The sequence below is a fragment of the Bombyx mandarina genome, chromosome 26 (genome assembly GCF_030267445.1).
Source record: "Bombyx mandarina strain Sakado chromosome 26, ASM3026744v2".
Taxonomy (NCBI): Eukaryota; Metazoa; Arthropoda; class Insecta; order Lepidoptera; family Bombycidae; genus Bombyx; species Bombyx mandarina.
This window is the reverse complement of record NC_143232.1, coordinates 2,009,777-2,034,412: the sequence shown is the minus strand read 5'-3', so window position 1 is coordinate 2,034,412 and position 24,636 is coordinate 2,009,777. Positions and strand designations below refer to the sequence as shown.

Genomic DNA, 24,636 nt, shown 5'->3' with positions numbered 1-24,636 from the left:
TACGACATTTTCAAGATAAGCTTGCATATATAGAAGTTCCGAACAACAACATTCGGACCAATCCGATAGAGGCACCCGTCACGTGCGGACGTGCTCATCGTCCACTCGATCGCCCGGTCTTTGTTCGCCCGGCTTTTGTTAGCCCGGCCATTGTTCGCGCGGCCTGTGTTCGTGATACATCTGCCGACCAAGTGTGTTTCCTGGAAGCTTTTATTTGTTTTGTTTTAGTTATTTTTGTGTTCGTGGAACATTTGCCGACAAAGTGTTTTCCTGCAAGTATTTATTTGTTTTGTTTCTTTTTGTAATTTCTGTTTTGTTGTGCTTTTTCTTTGTCCTGTAGTAATCGCGCCGCATTGCCACCTGTGTTCAATAGAACCGCTCAGGTCCGAGAAGTTGGGGCCTCGCCGCAAGGCGAGTGTTTCAAGACCCGGGGCCGCCCCACCTGGGTACTCAGCGATCATGGACAGTGTATTCGCGGAATTCCTCCGACTTCGCCACCCACAGCTCGCCTCAGAGTTTCTGGCCTTCAAGGCCAATCACACTGCGAGCCCTCTCGAGGACTCCGCCGCGCTCGCTGCTCCTGCGTCGCCTGTACCTGCGTGCAGAGCTTCTGCATTGAGCACCGCAGCCTCTGTCGTGCCTACCGCTCCCGTGTCGCCTATACTGGCGAGAAAAGCTGCTGCGTCGTCCGCCGTGACCATCGTTTCAGCTGAGCGATCATCCGCGGCCTCCGTCGCGCCCTCTAAAACACCTACACTTGCTCGTAGGTCGCCTGCACCCGCCTCCTCGTGCTCCGACTCTGACTCGGACATGGAGGTCGACCTCGCCCCTGCCTCATCGACGGATGGATTCACCCTGGTACAGAAGGGTAAGAAGCGTGCCGCGGAGTCTCGAGCTCCCGCGGCCGCTAAAATTAGCAAAGCCGTGAACGCGTCGCGCCCCCGCCCTCAGACTCCCGTTGCGCCCCCAGCCCGTGCCACTCCGTCGCCGCGTCCGGTGGCACAAAATAAAACCCAGACCCCTCCCCCGGTTATCCTTCAGGAGAAGGCAGCTTGGGATCGAGTTTGCCTGGCCCTTAAGGCCAAAAATATAAATTTCACGAATGCCCGTAACCTCGCGAACGGCATTCAAATTAAGGTTCAAACACCTGACGACCATAGGGCCCTCTCTTCTTACCTCCGTAAGGAACGTATAAGTTTCCATACTTATACGCTCCAGGAGGAGCGCGAACTCCGCGTTGTAATACGCGGAATCCCTAAAGAGTTAGATGTAGAGCTCGTCAAGGCCGATCTGTTAGAACAGGGCTTTCCAGTGAATTCTGTGCACTGTATGCACACCGGTCGCGGTAGGGAGCCATATAATATGGTTCTAGTCACCCTCCAGCCTACCCCCGAGGGTAAGAAAATCTTCAACACACAGACCGTCTGTAGGCTCTCCGGTATCGCCATCGAAGCCCCCCATAAAAAAGGCACTCCTAGCCAGTGCCATAACTGTCAATTGTACGGGCACTCTTCCCGTAACTGTCACGCGCGCCCCCGATGTGTTAAGTGTTTGGGCGATCACGCCACGGCCCTCTGCGCTCGCGACCAAAAAACCGCGACGGAACCGCCTAGCTGCGTCCTGTGTCGAACACAAGGTCACCCCGCGAATTACCGTGGTTGCCCCCGAGCCCCTAAAATAAATCGCCGCGTCGCCCGCCAAAACCGCCTCCGAGCTTCCGGCCCAGACATCAAAGCCTCGGCACCCTCTGCGTCGCAGGCTAAGCCAGCGTTCGTTCCGGCGGCGGTGCCCAGTGTCTCGGCCTGGGCAAAACCGCTGCCGTACACGAACACGGCTACAACTCCCTCTTCCGCGATTCGTCCCGCCCCCGCGACTCGTCCCTCTCCCGCGACTTGGCCTCCGACCGCGTCCGAAAATCTCGCTTTAGCGATCGACTTCTTTCAGTCGATCAACTTTGAGCGCGTTAACGCTTTGGGCGACGCCATTCGCGCTGCCTCCACTGCACAACACTTTATCGCCGTTGTGCAAGAATACGCCGACGTATACGCGTCATTAAATACGTACGTCCTCCCCTCACTCCGCCGGTAATCAATGGCGTATATAAGTAGAATAAAGCCCCTATCCGTAACGATAGGATTTTTAACGCTTACGGTCTCGCAAATCAACGTGATCAGGTTTCTGACTTTTTGCGTGACCATCAAATTGATATCTTTTTAGTGCAGGAGACCCTACTTAAGCCCGCGCGCCGTGACCCTAAAATCGCGAACTATAACATGGTCAGGAACGACAGGCTCTCTGCCCGTGGTGGTGGTACCGTCATTTACTATAGAAGAGCCCTGCATTGCGTCCCGCTCGATCCTCCCGCGCTCGCTAATATCGAAGCATCAGTGTGCCGAATCTCACTGACGGGACACGCGCCGATCGTTATCGCGTCCGTTTATCTTCCACCGGATAAGATCGTTCTAAGCAGTGATATCGAGGCGCTGCTCGGTATGGGGAGCTCTGTCATTCTGGCGGGCGACCTAAATTGTAAACACATCAGGTGGAACTCACACACCACAACCCCGAATGGCAGGCGGCTTGACGCGTTAGTCGATGATCTCGCCTTCGATATCGTCGCTCCGCTAACCCCGACTCACTACCCGCTAAACATCGCGCATCGCCCGGATATACTCGACATAGCGTTATTAAAAAACGTAACTCTGCGCTTACACTCGATCGAAGTAGTTTCAGAGTTAGATTCAGACCACCGTCCCGTCGTTATGAAGCTCGGTCGCGCTCCCGATTCCGTTCCCGTCACGAGAACTGTGGTGGATTGGCACACGCTGGGCATCAGCCTGGATGAATCTGATCCACCATCGCTCCCGTTTAACCCGGACTCTATCCCGTCTCCTCAGGATACCGCTAAAGCCATAGACATCTTAACGTCACACATCACCTCGACATTAGATAGGTCATCGAAACAAGTTGTAGCGGAGGACTTCCTTCACCGCTTCAAATTGTCCGATGATATTAGGGAACTCCTTAGAGCTAAGAACGCCTCGATACGCGCCTACGACAGGTATCCTACCGCGGAAAATCGTATTCGAATGCGTGCCCTACAACGCGACGTAAAGTCTCGCATCGCCGAAGTCCGAGATGCCAGATGGTCTGATTTCTTAGAAGGACTCGCGCCCTCCCAAAGGTCTTACTACCGCTTAGCTCGTACTCTCAAATCGGATACGGTAGTAACTATGCCCCCCCTCGTAGGCCCCTCAGGCCGACTCGCGGCGTTCGATGATGACGAAAAAGCAGAGCTGCTGGCCGATACATTGCAAACCCAGTGCACGCCCAGCACTCAATCCGTGGACCCTGTTCATGTAGAATTAGTAGACAGTGAGGTAGAACGCAGAGCCTCCTTGCCACCATCGGATGCGTTACCACCCGTCACCCCGATAGAAGTTAAAGACTTGATCAAAGACCTACGTCCTCGCAAGGCTCCCGGTTCCGACGGTATATCTAACCGCGTTATTAAACTTCTACCCGTCCAACTCATCGTGATGTTGGCATCTATTTTCAATGCCGCTATGGCGAACTGTATCTTTCCCGCGGTGTGGAAAGAAGCGGACGTTATCGGCATACATAAACCCGGTAAACCAAAAAATCATCCGACGAGCTACCGCCCGATTAGCCTCCTCATGTCTCTAGGCAAACTGTATGAGCGTCTGCTCTACAAACGCCTCAGAGACTTCGTCTCATCCAAGGGCATTCTCATCGATGAACAATTCGGATTCCGTACAAATCACTCATGCGTTCAACAGGTGCACCGCCTCACGGAGCACATTCTTGTGGGGCTTAATCGACCAAAACCGTTATACACGGGAGCTCTCTTCTTCGACGTCGCAAAAGCGTTCGACAAAGTCTGGCACAATGGTTTGATTTTCAAACTATTCAACATGGGCGTGCCGGATAGTCTCGTGCTCATCATACGGGACTTCTTGTCGAACCGCTCTTTTCGATATCGAGTCGAGGGAACCCGCTCCTCCCCACGACCTCTCACAGCTGGAGTCCCGCAAGGCTCTGTCCTCTCACCCCTCCTATTTAGCTTATTCGTCAACGATATTCCCCGGTCGCCGCCGACCCATTTAGCTTTATTCGCCGACGACACGACTGTTTACTATTCTAGTAGAAATAAGTCCCTAATCGCGAAGAAGCTTCAGAGCGCAGCCCTAGCCCTAGGACAGTGGTTCCGAAAATGGCGCATAGACATCAACATAGCGAAAAGTACTGCGGTGCTATTTCAGAGGGGAAGCTCCACACGGATTTCCTCCCGGATTAGGAGGAGGAATCTCACACCCCCGATTACTCTCTTTAGACAACCCATACCCTGGGCCAGGAAGGTCAAGTACCTGGGCGTTACCCTGGATGCATCGATGACATTCCGCCCGCATATAAAATCAGTCCGTGACCGTGCCGCGTTTATTCTCGGTAGACTCTACCCCATGATCTGTAAGCGGAGTAAAATGTCCCTTCGGAACAAGGTGACACTTTACAAAACTTGCATAAGGCCCGTCATGACTTACGCGAGTGTGGTGTTCGCTCACGCGGCCCGCACACACATAGACACCCTCCAATCCCTACAATCCCGCTTTTGCAGGTTAGCTGTCGGGGCTCCGTGGTTCGTGAGGAACGTTGACCTACACGACGACCTGGGCCTCGAATCAATTCGGAAATACATGAAGTCAGCGTCGGAACGATACTTCGATAAGGCTATGCGTCATGATAATCGCCTTATCGTTGCCGCCGCTGACTACTCCCCGAATCCTGATCATGCAGGAGCCAGTCACCGTCGACGCCCTAGACACGTCCTTACGGATCCATCAGATCCAATAACCTTTGCATTAGATGCCTTCAGCTCTAATACAAGGGGCAGGCTTAGGGACCCCGGTAACCGTACTCGTCGAACTCGACAAAGAGGTCGACGTGCAACCTAACCCATGCATCAGCCCGCTGAGTTTCTCGCCGGATCTTCTCAGCGGGTCGCGATTCCGATCCGGTAGTAGATTCATTCGCGAAACAATTGCTCTTGAGTTGTTAGGTCTCCTTCGGAGGCGCTCGGGCAGTTGTTAGCAAATCCCACCCCTCTTGGCTGAGCCTTTGCTCGCCCACCTGTCCTGGTGAAACTGGAAAGGCCTTCGGGCCACCAGTAAAGTTTCAATCATAAAAAAAAAAAAAAAAAACATTCGGACCATCGGTCTACCGAGCAATATCACCCGCTCGGTGGAAGATCTTCCCTGTGTCGGTAAGACTCCCCAAAGGAGTACAAAGTTTTTGCTTCACGTATTAACCTAATAATATAGATTGCACAAATTTGTTCAAATGGTTTTTGGCATGAAAGTTGTGAAGCTTAAAGCCTTTAAGTGTAAATTATTTAGGGTTACGAGGTACACATTTTATTTGTTCGAAAACTATTTGAAGAGCTCATAACTCACGTATTATTAAGCGTCTACTGCACACAGATCTAAACGTGAATGCGGTGATCAAATTTGCGTATGAGGGTAAATGTTGCAGAAATAGTTTTAGAACATCGGTAGGTACTTCAATCCAGTGCTTATGTTAGTACTATTTCGCTTAATTATTACTGGTGGTAGGACCTCTTGTGAGTCCGCACGGGTAGGTACCACCGCCCCGCCTATTTCTGCCGTGAAGCAGTAATGCGTTTCGGTTTGAAGGGTGGGGCAGCCGTTGTAACTATACTGAGACCTTAGAACTTATATCTCAAGGTGTGTGGCGCATTTACGTTGTAGATGTCTATGGGCTTCAGTAACCACTTAACACCGGTGGGCTGTGAGCTCGTCCACACATCTAAGCAATAAAAAAAAAAAAAAAACTTAAACTTAGAATACTTAAACGAAATATACCTGAACGCAGATGACAGAAGATTTATTGTTTCCTATAAGAAAATGAAAATAACATAGCCGTATTGAAACATAGCTTTGATGAATCTATGATAGCATACGCTTTTAGTGGTTGTCAATCATAAACTTTGTATTCCTGATTTTCACTTCAAATTAAGATGGCTTTATTTTGATAATCTTTTATCGTAAAATCCCTAAATATCCGTATATTTTATTAGAATTCATGTTTTTTGATGCAAACATTATTCTGTTGAACGATTACAAGATCTTCTTCTTTTTAAAAGTTATTAATTGGTTTTTTATTAAATTAGAGAGGTGATTTGATGAAATAAATGCGGAAATATTGATTATAGCAGAAAAGCCATATACAAGTCTAGAATAGGCATCTCTAGTTTCACCTCTTACGGTTTTTTGGCTATCACCAATGTAATGAACAAACCAAATTAATCTATATAAATGATAAACGATAATACAAGTTGAAGAATTTTTTTTAAAATAAAAACAGTAAATTAGGTAAACAGAAAGAAATAGGTAATATGAACAGACAACGTCAAAAAGCCAAGTGAAGTGTGTATACTTATATTATTATAGCATAGCATAGCATAGTATTAGCATAGCATTTAGTATATAACATAATTAACAGGTGTAATCTCGTATGTCTCCCTAATAAGGCGGACCACCCAGAAACATAGCCTTCTTCATAATTGTAAACGAGGATTAAGATGATTATTAAACATGGAATACACGCAAGAAGACGTTTTCCTTTAGCACCTCCCAAAGGACAACATTACACAAGAATAAAAACTACATCAGCTATCAAAACAGTAAAGAGGTCCGCAACAACCAATATTTCCTCATTGAAAAGAAAAAAGAGAAAGAAGTCTACAGATGCAAACAACAAATGCAAAGAGAGCTGTCTATGTTATTAATGTTGCTGAAGTTTAGAATCGATGATAAGTACTTACCATTGGGTGACACCCATTCATTGCTCTTTGACGGAAGAATCAGAATATAAGTGTCAATAGTCATAAGCAAGTGATTTTGGTAAACTGATTTACAAAATCACACCAAATACAAGTATGTTTTACACTAAACACCCACAGCTTAGAATTCAGAGCGATAAAATAGGAAGTAGGTTATTTAATAATTAACGAAAAGAAATATGTATCATGCCGTGTCAAGGTGTAGGTTGATTTGTTCTGCAATAAATATAGCAATGTAATGAGGAAACGACAAAGAAGAAGAAGAAGAAGAAATATAGCAAATAATATCATACCTGTTATGAATACGTGCAGCTATTCCATTAGAGAGGCAAGTTTTCAAAAGTCCTGTCATACCCCGCCGAAGCACCCTGGTATATTTACAATTTGGGTTATATATTAGGTTAGAATACCGCCAAACCATTGACAATGTTAGTGTATTCTTTTAAACCATTTTAACTTAACAATAAATAAATATATAAATTTAAATATATAAATATTTACTAACAATCACGCCACGTTAACTGGTCCCGTGCTAAGTTCGTAAAGAACTTGTGTTACAAGTACCAGATAACGGAAATAAATATAATATTTTTATTATACACATACATATAATTAATATACACCCATAACCCTGGAAAGACATTTATATTTATCATACAAATATCTTCCCTTGGCGGGATTCGAACCCGCGACCCCCTTGTGTAGTGACCATGTCACTTACCACTACACCAGACGGCCGTTAAAAAGGATTGTGTGGTTTTATGAAACCACGGTAAAAGTGAAACTTTTTTTCACATTATAGACATATAACTCTGACAAATAACATTTACATTAAACACAAAAACAAACAAAATAGCGTGGAGCACTGGCACAATAGTAATAGTCTATACACTACATGGTCAGCTGCTGCGAACTATAGGCACCGCCATATTGGCCTTTATCCCTACTTCGCGGCCGACCGTAACGCGACATGCAACACACAGACGAAAAAGTTTGAGACGATGTAATAAAACATATTAGACGAATTTTATTTGGAAAGAAACAACTTGAATAATTAGTAGTGCGGAACCAAGTAATGGCTAAAGTCTTTTTTTTTATTGCTTAGATGTGTGGACGAGCTCACAGCCCACCTGGTGTTAAGTGGTTACTGGAGCCCATATTGCTTAGATGGGTGGACGAGCTCACAGCCCACGAGGTGTTAAGTGGTTACTGGAGCCCATAGACACCTACAACGTAAATGCGCCACACACCTTGAGATATAGTTCTAAGGTCTCAGTATTGTCACAACGGCTGCCCCACCCTTTAAACCGAAACGCATTACTGCTTCACGGCAGAAATAGGCGGGGCGGTGGTACCTACCCGTGCGGACTCACAAGAGGTCCTACCACCGGTAATTACGCAAATTATAATTTTGCAGGTTTGATTTTTATTACACGATGTTATTCCTTCACCGTGGAAGTCAATCGTGAACATTTGTTAAGTACGTATTTCATTAGAAAAATTTGGTACCCGCCTGCGGGATTCGAACACTGGTGCATCGCTCGACACGAATGCACCGGACGTCTTATCCTTTAGGCCACGACGACTTCAGAAGTATAAAACTAATTAAATTTATTCATGCATTCCCACCTGGTGAGTGAATAGCTTCTTAAGTCCAATGATGGTGGCCAAAAGTAAAGCGATCTTGGATATAAGGAGAGCCTTCCCGACCATAAGCGTGAGCCCCTTAAAGAACAAAGCGCCGAGGACCCCAATCTTCATGGCTGCCAGACCTATGAAGGGTCCAATTTTGTTTTGCCGGCGACCTGTTTCGATTGCTTTCGGTGCTTTGAGAGATACTCCTGAAATTTTAAAAACGACATTAAATTTGCGTTTAGAAGAAAGCTTTTATGTGCGAATTACATCTTGGCTACAATCCCTATCCTATCTAACGCTTTTGCTTTTGAATATTGTACAGTTTTCAATATGAATTTAATTCAAACTTAATGTAAGAACAGATCGCAAGCAAGCAATAGCTTATGATTATTTGTTAAAGTTCAGATTCTACCATTTTGCATTGAAGGTACCAAAGAGAATTGGGGCTATATTTCACATGAAGTTCCATTTATTGGGATTTACGAGATCGGGTTCTATTTTTAAGCGAAGTTCAATATGGTCGTTTGGCGGTGAAGTTTTTGTAATCTCGCATCTTATAACACAGGTACCAATTGAATATTATAATAAAATAAGCCCTAATAAAAAATAAATATTTACTAAATAAATATTTACTAACAGTCACGCCACGTTAACTGGTCCCGTGCTAAGTTCGTAAAGAACTTGTGTTACAGGTACCAGATAACGGAAATAAATGTAAGATTTTTATTATACACATACATATATTTAATATAAATCCATAACCCTGGAAAATACATTTATATTTATCATACAAATATCTTCCCTTGGCGAGATTCGAACCCGCGACCCCCTTGTGTAGTGACCATGTCACTTACCACTATACCAGACGGTCGTTAATAATACTCTGATAAATGAACCAACAAACCTTAACATGATGTTAATGCTTTTCAAAATAACAATAATCTATCGAAGACCTATTAATGTATATAATTAAATATTCTATTAGCGCACATACTGAGAGCGCTCTGAGAGCAACCGAAATTAACTAAGATTCCTTCCCTAAGTGCCCTAATTATAATTTGATACGCGACATATAATTACCGTGTACGCAATAACAAGGTATAGAATTATTCGAGGCTAGGTAACTGTAAATATGATAAAAACAGTTTTAATTATGTACTTGGTTTAATCATTTTCTTCTTGGAAACGCTTTGATTGGTTTACCAAAGTCATGATCGAATTGAATTCAATCACGGAAATGTGGTTATGTGGAAGTCCCAGCGATATTAGAAGCGGTCTCTCTCTCTGGAGGTGGTAGGGACTAGTTTGGCATACTCGTGTTATTTTTAGTTGTCATTACGTGACTAGAATATTAAGTGCTAAGACCTTGCAGCAAAGGTGGAAAAGCCTAAATTTGTATAAAGGTCCTATTGTGATTATTGTAAGGCTAAGAATTATATTGATTGATTAATTGGATTGTAGTAATTAAAATGGGCAAGGCCGTTCGTTACTTGGCACATTAATGGGTTATCAGTGGGGCAGCCCGAGATACCAAATCAAAACAGGGAAATTTAATCCAAAATGAGTTTCGGAAACAGCATTTTTATTTTAATATTTTGTATGTAGTGTATTCCGTAAACAAATCAAATCAAAACCTTTAATTTAATTTGAATGCAATTTGCGCTTGTATAATGTCAAAGTATATTTACTGCCGGATCCAAAAGCATGTCAGTCCTGAGAAGAAATGTCTGAACATACCTAGCCAGATTGCCTTTAAATATAAATACCTATGCTGTTAGTATGAGAAGAAGGACGGTTCACTATCCTGTCACATTTATGAGCTATGAATCCATTTGCACCATTTCTCCAAAACCACTCGTACCCATTTATATTATACTGGCGATCCGCCCTCGCTTTGCTTAGGAAACTGTAATTTATTATTGATTTTTCTACTATTTAATGGATGTTATTATACATATAAACCTTCCTATTCAATCACTCTATGTATTAAAAAAAACCGCATCAAAATCCGTTGCGTAATTTTAAAGATTTAGGCATACGTAGGGATATAGGGACAGAGAAAGCGACTTTGTTTTATACTATGTAGTGATAAATATACTCAAAAGTACTATTTGACTTACCAACACCGAAGTTTCCATCATTGTTCTCTTTACCAGACATCACCAGGTCCGCGTTGTTCAGTAGCCTGTACCTCAGAGACCTGGTGGTCGCGAAGTTCCACAGCTTATCCATGATAAGCTGCTGGGCTTGGTCTTCGATAGTCGAGCCGGCTCTGGCTAGGGATTCTGGTTTCACTGGCAACGACGCCGCTGCGCCATTACTAGAAAGTAATAGTTCTTTTTTTAAAGAGGAATTCGAAGCTCTGCTCACAGCGTCATTCGTGGTAGGAATAGACACGATGGTCACACCCACTAGTATACTTTCACAATATGCCACACCACCACAAATTACACATTTTTATTTGCGGCCCTCATATTTGTTGCATTATTAAGTTTCGAGTTACGATTTGTGTAGTAATGGATGTCTAAGGTGTATTTTTTTTATTGTATAGATGGATAAACGACGGTTAAAATACTAGCTACTTCTATTTGACTTCATACAAAAGAAGATCGTCGATATTTACAGGATTGTTGAAAATTCCGTTCTAATGGATGGCTTAAAACCTTTGGGTCTACGAAGGGACTTTAATTATTTATTTTACTTATATTTGTATTGTATATTGCACGGAGAGTGCTCTGGGGAATAGGTTGAGATGATCCAATCACCTCATATTTATTTACTCATTTATTTATTTACACTTCATGCATTGTATAGATTGGCGGACTTAATAATTGAGGCATTCTCTAGTTTTCATCCAAAGGGAATTCAGAGGGAATAATGCATTGAACTATAAATTTCACCATCGCACTGCCCGTCATTGGAGTAGTGTTCACCCATACTACATAGAACCACAGCCATAATCCTGTAGTGTGCTTCTAGAGGTATTTTCTGCCACGTACCGATGTGAGTTCCTCTCTGTGCTTCCTCTCTTCAAATGAGGCTTGTGGAGGGTACGCAATGATGGGCAGCGGATTGATTGAGCTCCTGGCCTTACTGGCGTCCATGAGCCATGGCTACTACTCAGTATCAGGCAAACCCACTGAGTTTCTCGCGGGATCTACTTAATGGGTCGGATTTCGGATCCGGTGGTAGATTCTGCGAAGCACTGCTCTTGCTAGGGCCAGTGCTAGCAACACCTCTGGTTTGAGCCCTCACCTACACGCTAGGGTAACGCTGATATAGCTTCTCAAGGCCAACATAGGTAGGGGAAAAAATACGCCACCTTGCTTTTCGGCAACGGCAACGGCTGTCTAGTGTAGTGGTAAGTGACATGGTCACTACACAAGGGGGTCGCGGGTTCGAATCCCGCCAAGGGAAGATATTTGTATGATAAATATAAAATCTCTTTTCCAGGGTTATGGATGTATATTAAATATGTGTATGTGTATATTAAAAATCTTATATTTATTTCCGTTACCTGGTACCCGTAACACAAGTTCTTTACGAACTTATCACGGGACCAGTTAACGTGGCGTGACTGTTAGTAAATATTTATTTATTATTTATTTATTTATTTTCTCTGTCATCCTTTTTTCCTTTTCTTACCGTTTTCTGTCACTCACATCTTAACGCTCCGTTCCACAGGACATATTGCTAACACTGGCTCTAGCAAGAGCAATGCTTCGCAGAATCTACCACCGGATCGGAAACGCGACCCACTGAGAAGATCCGGCGAGAAACTCAGTGGGCTATGTCTATGGGTCAGTTTATCGTCGCTTGCGAAGAAGGGTTCGGCGAGAACGGTGCTTGAGGTACCTAAAAGCACCGTTAATAGATCGGGAAGATGGCGTAGATGATTGAATGAGCAAGGCTTTAAAAAGGTGTCAGTAACTTTTTAACATTATAACAGAGAAGATTTTAGAAGAGAACAATAAATATTGCAACTGTGGGATAGTTTTATTTGATGTGCCACGATCCCAATTCTACATATTTATTTAAACATATATAACTATGTTTATTATTCTCTGGTATCCATCTACCTTCAGAAAAATTAACAAAAAGCACAGATTTATCAAAATCAGCCGGCATTTTGAACATTGTATTCGCTCTTACACGAATAATTGAATTAGCATTCAAACGACGTGAATACGTAAATGCAGCCGCAGGAACCGTAATGGAATTATTATACATATAAAAAGGACGTTTGTCATTGTTATTGCCAGTTTTTTGCAGCAAGAAAGCGCCTTTTACTATCGCATCACTCATCACCGGAGCGGTGTTCGTTTCTGACATTGCTGATATTCATGAGCGACGATAACCACTCACCATCAGATGAGCCATTAATTCATGTTTTTTTTTAATCATTGCTTAGATGTATTAACGAGATCACAGCCCACCTGGTGTTAAGTGGTTACCGAAGCCCATAGACATCTTCAACGTAAATGCCGCCATTCACCTTGAGACATGAGTTTTAAGGTATCTGTATAGTTGCAACGGCTGCCCCACCCTTCAAACCGAATTATATTATATTAGCAATAATAATTTAAAAGCCTCCCTAGAAAGGCGTAACTTCTTCGCGGCAGTAATAGGCTCATTAGTCTTAGCTATCAGTCCAAACTTTTAACAGAACTAAATAGCCATAAATATTATGAAATATTTCATTACATTTCTGTGTATTAACTGAAACAAATCCACAAACAGCTACAGGTACACAGCATGCAGAATATTCTGTTCAATCTGCATCGGGTCATCCAGGCATCCTCTGATGCGCTTACAAAATTTGTGAAATGTGAATTTCATTTGGGAAATATGTTTCGGTATAGCCTTTGAGAACTAGGTTATATTGTAAAATAGGCACGTGAGATCACTATTCCGCTGGATTTAGTCTGGCGATTCGTAACAAACCTATTTTAATACGATAGCATTGATTTGGAATTGGCCATCTTTAGCTGGTTTATATTTTGGTTTTAAAGAACATTTTAATTTTCGTCGTCCAACTTTACTTGGACTGCGAATTATTTCTTTTGACTCTCTCTTATTAGTTTTTTATTGTTTTTATTATTGCTTTTTTTCTGTGTGAAAAGCAATAAATGATTTTATTACTTTTTTTTTTTTTTTGCTTAAATGAGTCGACTAGCTCACAGCTCACCTGGCTTTAAGTAGTTACTGGAGCCCATATACATCTACAACGTAAATGCGCCACCCACCTTGAGACATAAGTTCTAAGGTCTCAGGTATAGTTACAACAGCTGCCCCACCCTTCAAACCGAAACACATTACTGCTTCACGGCAGAAATAGGCAGGGTGGTGGTACCTACCAGCGCGGACTCACAAGAGGTCCTACCACCAGTAATTACGCAAATTATAATTTTGCGGGTTTCATTTTTATTACACGATGTTATTTCTTCACCCTGGAAGTCAATCGTGAATTTGTTGAGTACATATTTCATTAGAAAAATTGGTACTCGCCTGAGATACGAACACCGGTGCATCGCACAACACGAATGCACCGGACTTATCGTTTAGGCCACGACGACTTCTCGATTTTTTTTGTATTATTTTAGATTATTAAATAATATGTTATACGAGAAACCTTATAAAGGCTCTGATGGTCTATGATTATCCTTATCTACTCGGCTAATAAGACAATAAGGTATTAGATGCCAGATGGGCTGTGAATTTACCTATCCATCCATCAACAATACGTATGACAGTTGGATAATTGGTCGTACCTCTCATCGACAATCAAAACGTCGTCACTGATCTGGACTGCGGCAGTTTTCAACATCCTATCGACGTATCCGACCAGCTCGTGGACGATGCATGAGGATGTATCTCGGGCAGCGCACTTGGCACTCAACCCTCGCTTGATGGTCTCTTCGGAGGGCTGAAAAAGAATTGTTGACCAAAGTTTATTACCCAAAGACCAATATAACCAAAGAATTTTATGGCTGTATATTTATTTACCACCCATAGAGCCTATGTTTTTTTTTTTTGTATTGCCCTTGCAGGCAGACGAGCATACGGCCCACCTGATGGTGTTTGGTTACTGTCGTCCATGGACTTCAGCAAAACCAGGGGCAGAACCAAGCCATTGCCCAAAAATAGCTAATATCATCCCTTAGCTATCTTGCAAGTTACGTTTGCCCAGTTTTTAACAGAGATAAAAAAAAACTTAAGATTCCTAAGGTTTTCGTCAGACATATACTGTTGAATTTGTTAATAATCAACTAGTAAAGATATACGAAAACCTCACATACGTTTGGCTAAATTATTCAGCAATTAACATTTTTTTTCCTGAAAATGTAGTCTATATGTTTAGGTGATGCTACAAAAGCAAGTATGCGATATTTTTGAAAGGCCATTAACGCAATGTTATTAACGAAAGCTTCCCAATAATTAGCTTAATTAAGCCAAAAAATCAACTTGCAATAAATCTACGGACCAATGTAATTACATAAAATCTATAAAATTAAGTAGTAAATTTTTCTAACGCGAAAATAGTCGTAAATATGAAGTCGATTAGGGTTTCCGCACACAAAACATTAGGAAACCAGATTCGAACTGCTTTAATTTGGGTAGCTGAGCTCACACCAACTGAGATAGCTATTGCATCAACAGAGCAGTTGAGACTTATGGACGCCAGCAATATTAGGGACACAGCTGAGCCACTGCCCACAGCTAAGGACTCTCTTCAAAACTTATTTGAAGAAGAATATGTACGAGTATATGGCGGTAGGACCTCTTGTGACTCCGCACGGGTAGGTACCACCACCCTGCCTATTTCAGCCTTGAAGCAGTAATCCGTTTCAGTTTGAAGAGTGGAGCAGCCGTTGTAACGACACTGAGACCTTAGAACTCAAATCTCAAGGTGGGTGGCGCCATTAATGTTATAGATGTCTATGGGCTCCGCTAACTACTTAACACCAGGTGGGATGTGAGCTCGTCCACACATTTATGCGATAGAAAAAATGTTGTAGCACTTGTCGAAAACGGCACAGTGAAGATCGTTCCAATATTGGTTGATACGTTGCAAAAATTACTTGAATGATCTTTAGCTATTACGATCACCATAAGCTCTACTCTAGTGACGGATGAAGGTAAAAGGAGGTGAAGGCCATCATTGGCTCTTAAAGCGACAAATGACCGCCGACCCTAATGGAAGGCGTGCCGGAAATGCTACCATTTCTCAGCGACCAACTGTACATAATTCCTGACCCCAAATAATCTAGGTAGCACTTATAGTCGGAACGACCCCTCGTGTTTTTGAACGCTTTATGGTATAAATAAACGCGAACACGATTAAGCTTTTTCCATTTAATATATATTTGTGGGGAAAGCGTTTCGAACTAAAAGAATAAGTTCGAAAAGAATAAGTTGTTCTATTGTATCTAATGCTTTTAAGATGAGTCTTCGTCGATTGGTGATGATAGGATTATGGATCCGCTAATATTTTTTTTTTAACCCACAGATAGAGCCCACTGAGTTTCTCGCCGGTTCTTCTCAGTGGCTGAAATAGCCTCTCAAGGCTATCAGCATAGGTAGAAAAAAAAATGCATAGTTGTTGCAAAGTACGAGCGCGCATGCCTTTTATTTGTAGTTGTAATCGTAAATACACATTTTCGTTAGTGTGTGTACCCGACAGAGCGGTCCCATCCACCCATCTAAGCAATAAATAAAAAAACGTAAATTAAAAAAAATCCTAAAATATAAAAATGGGTGAAATACAAAACTGGAATCAATGATTTTTTGTTTGCTAACCGTACGTGTTCTCACGCCTACATAAATCCGTGCTTTTTGTTAATATTTCTGAAGTAAGATGGGTACCAGATACTGATAAACATACTTATATGTGTTTAAATATATATGTAGAAATAGGAACATGGCACATCAAACAAAACTATTCCACAGTTGGAATTTTATTGTTCTCTTCCAAAATCCTCTCTGTTATTATATTAAAAAATTAAGTGACACATTTTTTACGTCTTCCTCATTCAATCATATACGCCATCTTCCCGATCTATTAATCTATTAACGGTGCTTTTAGGTACCTCAAGCACCGGTCACCGTTCTTGCTGAACCCTTCTTCGCAAGCGATGATAAACTGACCCACAGACACAGCACTCTGAGTTTCTCGCCGGATCTTCTCAGAGGGTTGCGTTTCCGATCCGGTAGCAGATTCTGCGAAGCACTGCTCTTGCTAGGGCCAGTGTTAGCAACACTCCGGTGTGAGCCCCGTGAGCTCACCTACTAGTACGGTGAATTTAGAATTAGAATTTAGAATTGAAGTCGTCGTGGCCTAAAAGATAAGACGTTCGGTGCATTCGTGTTGAAGCAATGTACCGGTGTTCGAATCCCGCAGGCGGGTACCAATTTTTCTACTGAAATACGTACTCAACAAATGTTCACGATTGACTTCCACGGTGAAGGAATAACATCGTGTAATAAAAGTGAAACCCGCAAAATTATAATTTGGGTAATTACTGGTGGTAGGACCTGTTGTGAGTCCACGCGGGTAGATACCACCGCCCTGCCTATTTCTGCCGTGAAGCAGTAATGCGTTTCGGTTTGAAGGGTGGGGCAGCCGTTGTAACTGTACTGAGACCTTACAACTTATATCTCAAGGTGGGTGGCGCATTTACGTTGTAGATGTCTATGGGCTCCAGTAACCACTTAACATCAGGTGGGCTGTGAGCTCGTCGCCCCAACTAAGCAATAAAAAAAAAAAAAAAAGCCCCACGAGGTTACTAGAATAGGTAGAACCAACCAAAAAGTCTTAACTAATTATAATCTCTCAAAGATTAAACGAGCGAATTGAAAGTGTACGACCAGACTAAGCACTTTACAAGAAACGGTTTTTTATTTTTATTGCTACATTGGTGGACGAGCTCACAGCCCAACTGGTGTTAAATGGTTACTGGAGCCCATAGATATCTACAATGTAAATGCGCCACCCACCTTGAGATATAAGTTCTAAGGTGTCAGTATAGTTACAACAGCTACCCCACCCTTCAAACCGAAACGCATTACTGCTTCACGGCAGAAATAGGCGGGGTGGTGGTACCTACCCGTGTGGACTTACAAGAGGTCCTACCACCAGTAAAAATACTGATACTACTAGAAAATGATTTTGTCGCATCGCTTTTAAGCAGCAGTGCGAATTGATGCTAATACCCTAGAAGCCTTTACTTAATAGCTTAAGTTAGTCGATAACAATCTTAACTCACAATCAGTTGGACCGTTACTATGAATGGCTTGAATTAACACCTCTAAAGTTTGCCGTTAATTTTCGGACACGAAATCAAATTAAGACATTATTACGTCGGTTTTATTTTGATATATCTGTTAAGACTAGAGGTCCCGCAGTAGTCGAAATTCGACTATAATCAATTGGAATTGTAAGTTTGTACACTAATATGATTGTATTTTATACTTCTATAATCACAAATTTTGTCAAGACTACACTATAAAAAATATTAACAAAGACAAACAATATTTTATGTATTCTCAATTTGACAACAGACGTCAAGAACAAAAGTTTGACAATAAATAGTATGCATGCGTGTGTGCGTCAAATAGATGGTATGTAGTGTGTGTAATGTTTTCATTATTGATTTAATGTATCTTTTATGCATTATTTAAAAAAAATATTAGCATTGTGCACTTCTTCTCTATATTTTCTATAAGTGTGGAAAATTTCATGCTCCTCCGTCCGCGCAATTTTCGTAAAAAGGGATACAAAGTTTTTGCTTCACGTATTAATATATTATTATAGATTAACAAATAATTGGGAATGATGAAAGAGTAGCATGTGTATACTCGTATTGTTTAAATGTCTACACAATTATTCAACAACCAAATGAAGTTGAACAGTGTTACATTGAGAATACTTACGAAGGCTTACCGAATAATAACGAACAAAATTTTGTATATTTATGTAATACATACAGCATCTTCGATAAACAAAAACCACTTTGCGCTGGATTGCCGGTAAAGTTAACGCAAAATCCGAAATTTAATGGCGGATGTTTTCTAGCTATAACTTTTTTTTTTTTTTGTAGTAGATAAAAAATGAATTATCTATCTATTTATTAATACGTGAAGCAACAACTTTGTACCTTTTTATTTTTTTTTACGAAATATGCGTGGACGGAGGAGTATGAAATTTTCCACAGTATAAGTGTAAGAATATAGAAAAGAAGTGCACAATGCGAATATTTTTTTAAAATAATGCATAAAAGATACATTAAATCAATAAAGAAAACATTACACACACTACATACCATGTATTTGACGCACACACGCATGCATACTATTTACTGTCAAACTTTTGTTCTTGACGTCTGTGGTCATATTGTTTGTCTTTATTAATATTTTTTTAGCTTTTAGCTTTGGCGAAATTTGTGATTATAGAAGTATAAAATACAATCATAATAGTCTACAAACTTACAATTCCAATTAATTATAGTCGAATTTCGACTACTGCGGGACCTCTAGTATATATAAAAATGAATTGCTGTTCGTTAGTCTAGCTAAAACTCGAGATCGTCTGGACCGATTTGGCTAATTTTGGTCTTGAATTATTTGTGGAAGTCCAGGGAAGGTTTAAAAGGTAGATAAATATGAAAATGCTCGGATTTAAATAAAAATAACAATTTTACTTTCTCTTTGATGTCCCCCCCGTCGGACGGATTGCTTTTCTTTGTGTCTTTTATTTATCGATTGAGGCACTACGAAGTCGGCCGGGTCAGCTAGTTAGAAATAAAACACAAGATTACCTTATGTAGAAATGAGCTTCTTAGCTAAATATAGTCAGGCTGAAGTTACGGATATCGTTTAGAAAATAAATTAACTGTTCTAATGGAGTTGAAGTCGTTGTGGCCTAAAGGATAAGATGCCCGTGCCCGTGTAATATGGAATGCTGTGTATAAAACAAATGGCTTCTTCACCATTTTGATTATATATAATTTAAATTGTGTATAGAAATAATAAAATATATTTTTTAATTCTTCATTAAACATAAAATACAAGATAGTTAATATTATGTTACTGTCTACAGGAGCGATGAGAAACTAATAACAAGCCATCTATTGGTCGAGGCCCGTAAGCAGAATGTGTATAAGAGAAAAGATCTAGCTCGTTCTCTTCCTTACTCCAAAGTCGAGTGGTTCGCGAGACGCCCTGTCTATTTATCTCACTCTCGTTCGTCCTAAATTGTATCTTTTGTCTCTATCCATAACGAATCTGTCGCAAGTTAAATTTTACTCTCAACGCGCCTAAAGAAGTTTCACTACACAAAACGCAATGTGGTAGCGCGTATTCTATGACCGCATGGGTTAGTACCACCATCGTGCATATTTCGGGAAGAAACAAATTGATTTTCATCTCGTCTGAAAATCACTACATAGTATAAAACAAAGTCGCTTTCTCTGTCCCTATATCTGTCTGTCCCTTTGTATCCTTAAATCTTTAAAACTACGCAACGGATTTTGTTGCGGTTTTTTTAATAGATAGTGATTGAAGAGGAAGGTTTATATGTATAATAACATCCATTAAATAGTGGAGAAATCAATAATAAATTACAGTTTCCTAAGCGAAGCGAGGGCGGATCGCCAGTATAATATAAATGGGTACGAGTGGTTTTGGAGAAATGGTGCAAATAGATTCATAACTCATAGATGTCACAAGATGATGAACCGTCCATCTTCTTATACCAACAGCACAGGTATTCATGTCTAAAGGCGATAATGACTAGGTATGTTCAGACGTTTCTTCTCAGGACATCCATTAAATAGTGGAGAAATACTGTTATCAATAATAAATGACAGTTCCTTAAGCGAAGTGAGGGCCGCTAGTTTATAATAAGCTCTTTAATTCATAAAAGAAAGCATGTATACACACCATTAAATACTGCCGCAATGTGAAGTCGTTAATTGCCGTAACTAACTGTCAGTGCAGTGGCGATGCATTCATGCGCGAGTTACAGTCGATGCGGTTACACACAGGCGATCTGTTCCGATGATTTGTTGGACATATTGCAAACAATAATTAAAAATTTTCACTTAAAACTATGTAAGCGTAAATGTATATTTTATTTGTTACATATTATTATGTACGTACATATTTTTCATTGTTGCAATTTTATTTTTATATATTACTAGCTGACCCGGTAGACTTCGTAGTGCCTCAATCGATATATAAAAGACCTAAAATTTTGTATAAAATAAACTTAAAACAGACAAAAGGCATCGTCCGACGGGGGACACATGAAAGGTAAAACAAAATTGTAATTTTTATTTAATTCCGAGCATTTTCATATTTATCTACCTTTTAAACCTTCTCTGAACTTCCACAAATAATTTAAGCCAAATCGGTCCAGCCGATCTCGAATTTTAGCGAGACTAACGAACAGCAATTCATTTATATATATATAGATTAATTAAAATAAATTACGGAATACTATAACGAATCTTCTTGTTTACGTAACTTTAGTTATTTTGTTGTTATATAGCTAGCTAAAGCTAACACTAGCAAAATAAATATTCAACTATAAAATATATATTACTTATGAAGATTTTGTAAGTTATATTATGTTCTTGTTAATAGAATCTCACAACACGTATTATGATACATAGTGCTTTCTCCGTTTGTTATGCGGTCATATGAATGTAAAAATGACCTTATTTCAATACGTTATTAGACATACCAAAAAAAAATTATCATAATGAAACATAACTACAATTTTGTGACGGCAAACACTATCTTACTGAGAAACTTTAGATTTGTGGTTAGTTTAAAAAATAGAAATATGGAAGTACCGAACAAAATACGACGATTTAATTCAATCAATCAATTGTAATCAATCAGGCAGATGTAAATGAATCGCCATTAACGTGTTAAGTTTAAAATAACTATTGCGATCGACTCATACCAAAGTTGTATCATTAATAAAGGACTTCAAACTGTAGTGAGTCAAGTATTCATGTATTTTTATAAAGATTACTGGTATCGCGAAGACTTTTCAGTTTCACCAGGACGGGTGGGCGAGCAAAGGGTAAGCCAGGAGGGATGGGATTTGCTAACAGCTGCCCTAAAAACTCAAGAGCAGATTGCTTCGCGAATGAATCTAGTACCTAGTAGATAATCTAGTAGATAGAAATCGCGACCCGCTGAGAAGACCCGGCGAGAAACTTAGGGTCTGATGCATAGGGTAGAGTATTAACGTAAAGCATCCAACAATTTTTTTTGGACCTGGAGCCGAAACTTCTACGAGGACTTGACGATCTGCAGGTGTTGGGAGCAGACCGCGGGCCCAAGGAATTTTAGGCCCCTACCGCACTAAACGACTCCCCTGCACTCTTGCACCCGATGTCCGATCTCCGTCCGGGGTCAGAACCCGATCAGAGTACCCTACTCTGACCGGTTCCCGCGCTCAATACTACAACCAGACACGCGATCCCACCCCGAGGACGCCCGACCGACGGGTCATCGAGGCGATAGTCGACGACCAAAAGGCATCCAACAACATGGCCGAACCGAAGGTCCGTGCGTCCCTAATTATATCGAAGGGGTAATGAGGCGTTGAAATAACCAAGCCGTATAATATGGTGCTTGAACAAATTAGTTCTAATTTAGACGGTGATCCCTTTTACTAGTATTTGGGCCTATTGTGAGTCCCCACATATAAAACTAACCCGACTATATCTGCCGCAAAACGTTCGTCCCAATTTTGATAGTAGGTCAGCTATTCTGTACATTTGAGTACAACTTCAAGTTTTAAGAAGGGTAGTGTTGTTTACATAATTATATAGACTGTACAAACACTGCTTTAATACAATTGTGTTTAAAAAAAATCTAAAACGTATATGATGTCACTGAACACGGGACGTAATTTTTAAGGTCTCAGTTGTAACAGTACAACGGTTGCCCTACCCTTCGAACCGAAGCACATTACTTCTTCATGGCAGAAATAGGAATGGCGGTGATACCGACCCCTGCGGACTGACAAGACGTCCTATCGCAAGGATGTTTTCTAATAATACTGCTCTAACTGTTTTGCGGGTAGATTAGTTCACGATCAATTGTCAATTGGATATTGAGGATTAAAGATGCTCATTACCGGCCCCTTTGAGAAGTGACGTCAAACTAAATTGTATTTATAAATTTGCTATGCATACGTTTTGGCTCGGATTTACTCAATCGAGTACGCAATTAGTAATCACGCGTATTTATAAACTTTATAAGTTCAATTTTAATAGATGATCTTATTCTTTCATTGTAGAAGCCATTCGTGAACGCTTTCTAATTAATAAAATGTCTAAATCTCCTACGAGATTCGGACCTCAGAATAGTCGCATGGGTCAACATATAACGTTTAATTTTCCACACAACAAGGCACCGGCCAAACATGGTTCAAATGAAACTTGACCGCATTAAAAACCCTCCAAATTCCTATAAAATCTTGCTCCAACCAATTTGATTTCTAAAATAGAAGACAGCCTCGATAAAGGCTTTAAAAGACCCTCACCCGAACTTGCCGATAAGTTATTAAATTTCAATCTCTTTTAATTAAAGCTTTATAGTTATTAATATTCAAACAATTGAATGGAGGGTTAAAAGGGTCAATTCCATTATATTTTTCACTAAAGAGCTCGATAATAGAGACGTATAAGACGTATAAGTATACTAAGGACGTATCAGCATCACCAGGAGGTGGCGTCCTTTAGGCCAAGACAAATTCAACAACCATCCGGCCTGTTTCCAACGCGAAGCTGTCATGCATTGCAGTTTGAAGGGTGGGGTATTCCTTACACAATATAACCGAGACTTAAACCCCAAGATCAGTGGTAGTATTCACGTTTTGATTTTTAATGAGCCCCATAATGATAGCCCCCATTACCCATTTAACCAGATGGACGTTAGCTTGTTCACAATCTAGGAAAAAAATAATGAATTGTTTAAGAAATATAAGTGCCTCGACTCGAATATTTTTAAATAGTTTATCTAAGAACTAGGAACTAGCTAGACAGACCTAGATAATCACTGATTCGTAAAGCACGTTTTTGCTAACAGTAATGTGCAGTAGTTAAGTTGGATAACTTTATCCGTGTGATGCGGAAAGAATTATTTGTTAAATCTCCATTTTGTAAAACAATTTAAGTCTAGTCACAAATTATGTTGTTCACACTACAACTGCTCTTCCTGCGAAGATACAACGTGCCTGATCATCTTTAAATTGGTAAAAATTGGCAGGCCGTTATTCATGAAACCGTGCTAAGAAAAAATAGCACGCGGTTGTATGGACCAACCTCTTAACACACCGGGCGATCAGCAGCAGTTTTGGCCAATATTATCTCGAAAGTAATTAATTTTAAATTCAGAACTTGCTTACTTAATTTTGAAACTCAGGGATTTGCCGAGAATTTAAATAGTACACCCCATAACTAGCCTAAGTTAGTGAGATATGGAATAAATGCATATCCTAAAATTTGAACATTTGACAAATTTCAAATCGATCAGAATATAAACGACTAATGAATACTATAACTCATTTTTAAATGAAGAACTCACCTCATTACTAAAGTCATTTTAATTGACGACGCCAAAATCACAAACTTATTTTTGTATTAAAAACTCAACTCACTGCAATTAAGGGTGCCGAACTCACAAACTCATTTTTGAATTGAGAACTCACCTCATTACTGTTGTCACTGCAATGGACGATCCCAATGAGACATATTGACAGGAATACCACGGTTTTCATTTTATTTTCGATCAGTGAACAAGTAGAACACCAGGGAGACTGATTTATGAAAACGCAGACTAGTGTTGCGAAGCAAATACAAGCGTGAGTGGTGCTGCACGATTTTAAAAGACAATGCATTTGTGGATCGAGTGGGGAGTTACATATTAATGTGTCTTCAGAGAAAAAAAAAGGTTAAGTAAATTAGCAAATTCAGCCGATTTGTATTGACCAAAACGTTAAGAGAAAATTAGTAAAACTAATGTTGAAAATTTAATTGTATTTTCTTTGAATCGTGGACGACTCAGAATCTGAAAATGGGCGATTTATATGATTAGAA

General features: G+C 40.7%; 1 protein-coding gene across 2 annotated transcripts in view; it reads right to left on the bottom strand.

Moving 5' to 3' along the window:
* The window catches only part of Osi3 (Osiris 3), a 31,288-nt gene extending 6,884 nt beyond the window's left edge, over nucleotides 1–24,404 (bottom strand). The window contains exons 1-5 of one of the 2 annotated variants that reach the window (XM_089738829.1): nucleotides 24,249–24,404; nucleotides 14,287–14,441; nucleotides 10,636–10,835; nucleotides 8,510–8,721; nucleotides 7,174–7,248 (exon numbers count right to left, since the gene is read on the bottom strand). In XM_089738829.1, coding sequence (XP_089594955.1) covers nucleotides 7,201–7,248; nucleotides 8,510–8,721; nucleotides 10,636–10,835; nucleotides 14,287–14,441; nucleotides 24,249–24,317 — 684 coding nt within the window. In that variant the 5' untranslated portion in view covers nucleotides 24,318–24,404 and the 3' untranslated portion in view covers nucleotides 7,174–7,200. The remainder of the gene's footprint in view (nucleotides 1–7,173; nucleotides 7,249–8,509; nucleotides 8,722–10,635; nucleotides 10,836–14,286; nucleotides 14,442–24,248) is intronic. The other variant, XM_089738831.1, reaches the window with a different exon arrangement.
* Between the last annotated feature and the right edge of the window lie 232 nt (nucleotides 24,405–24,636).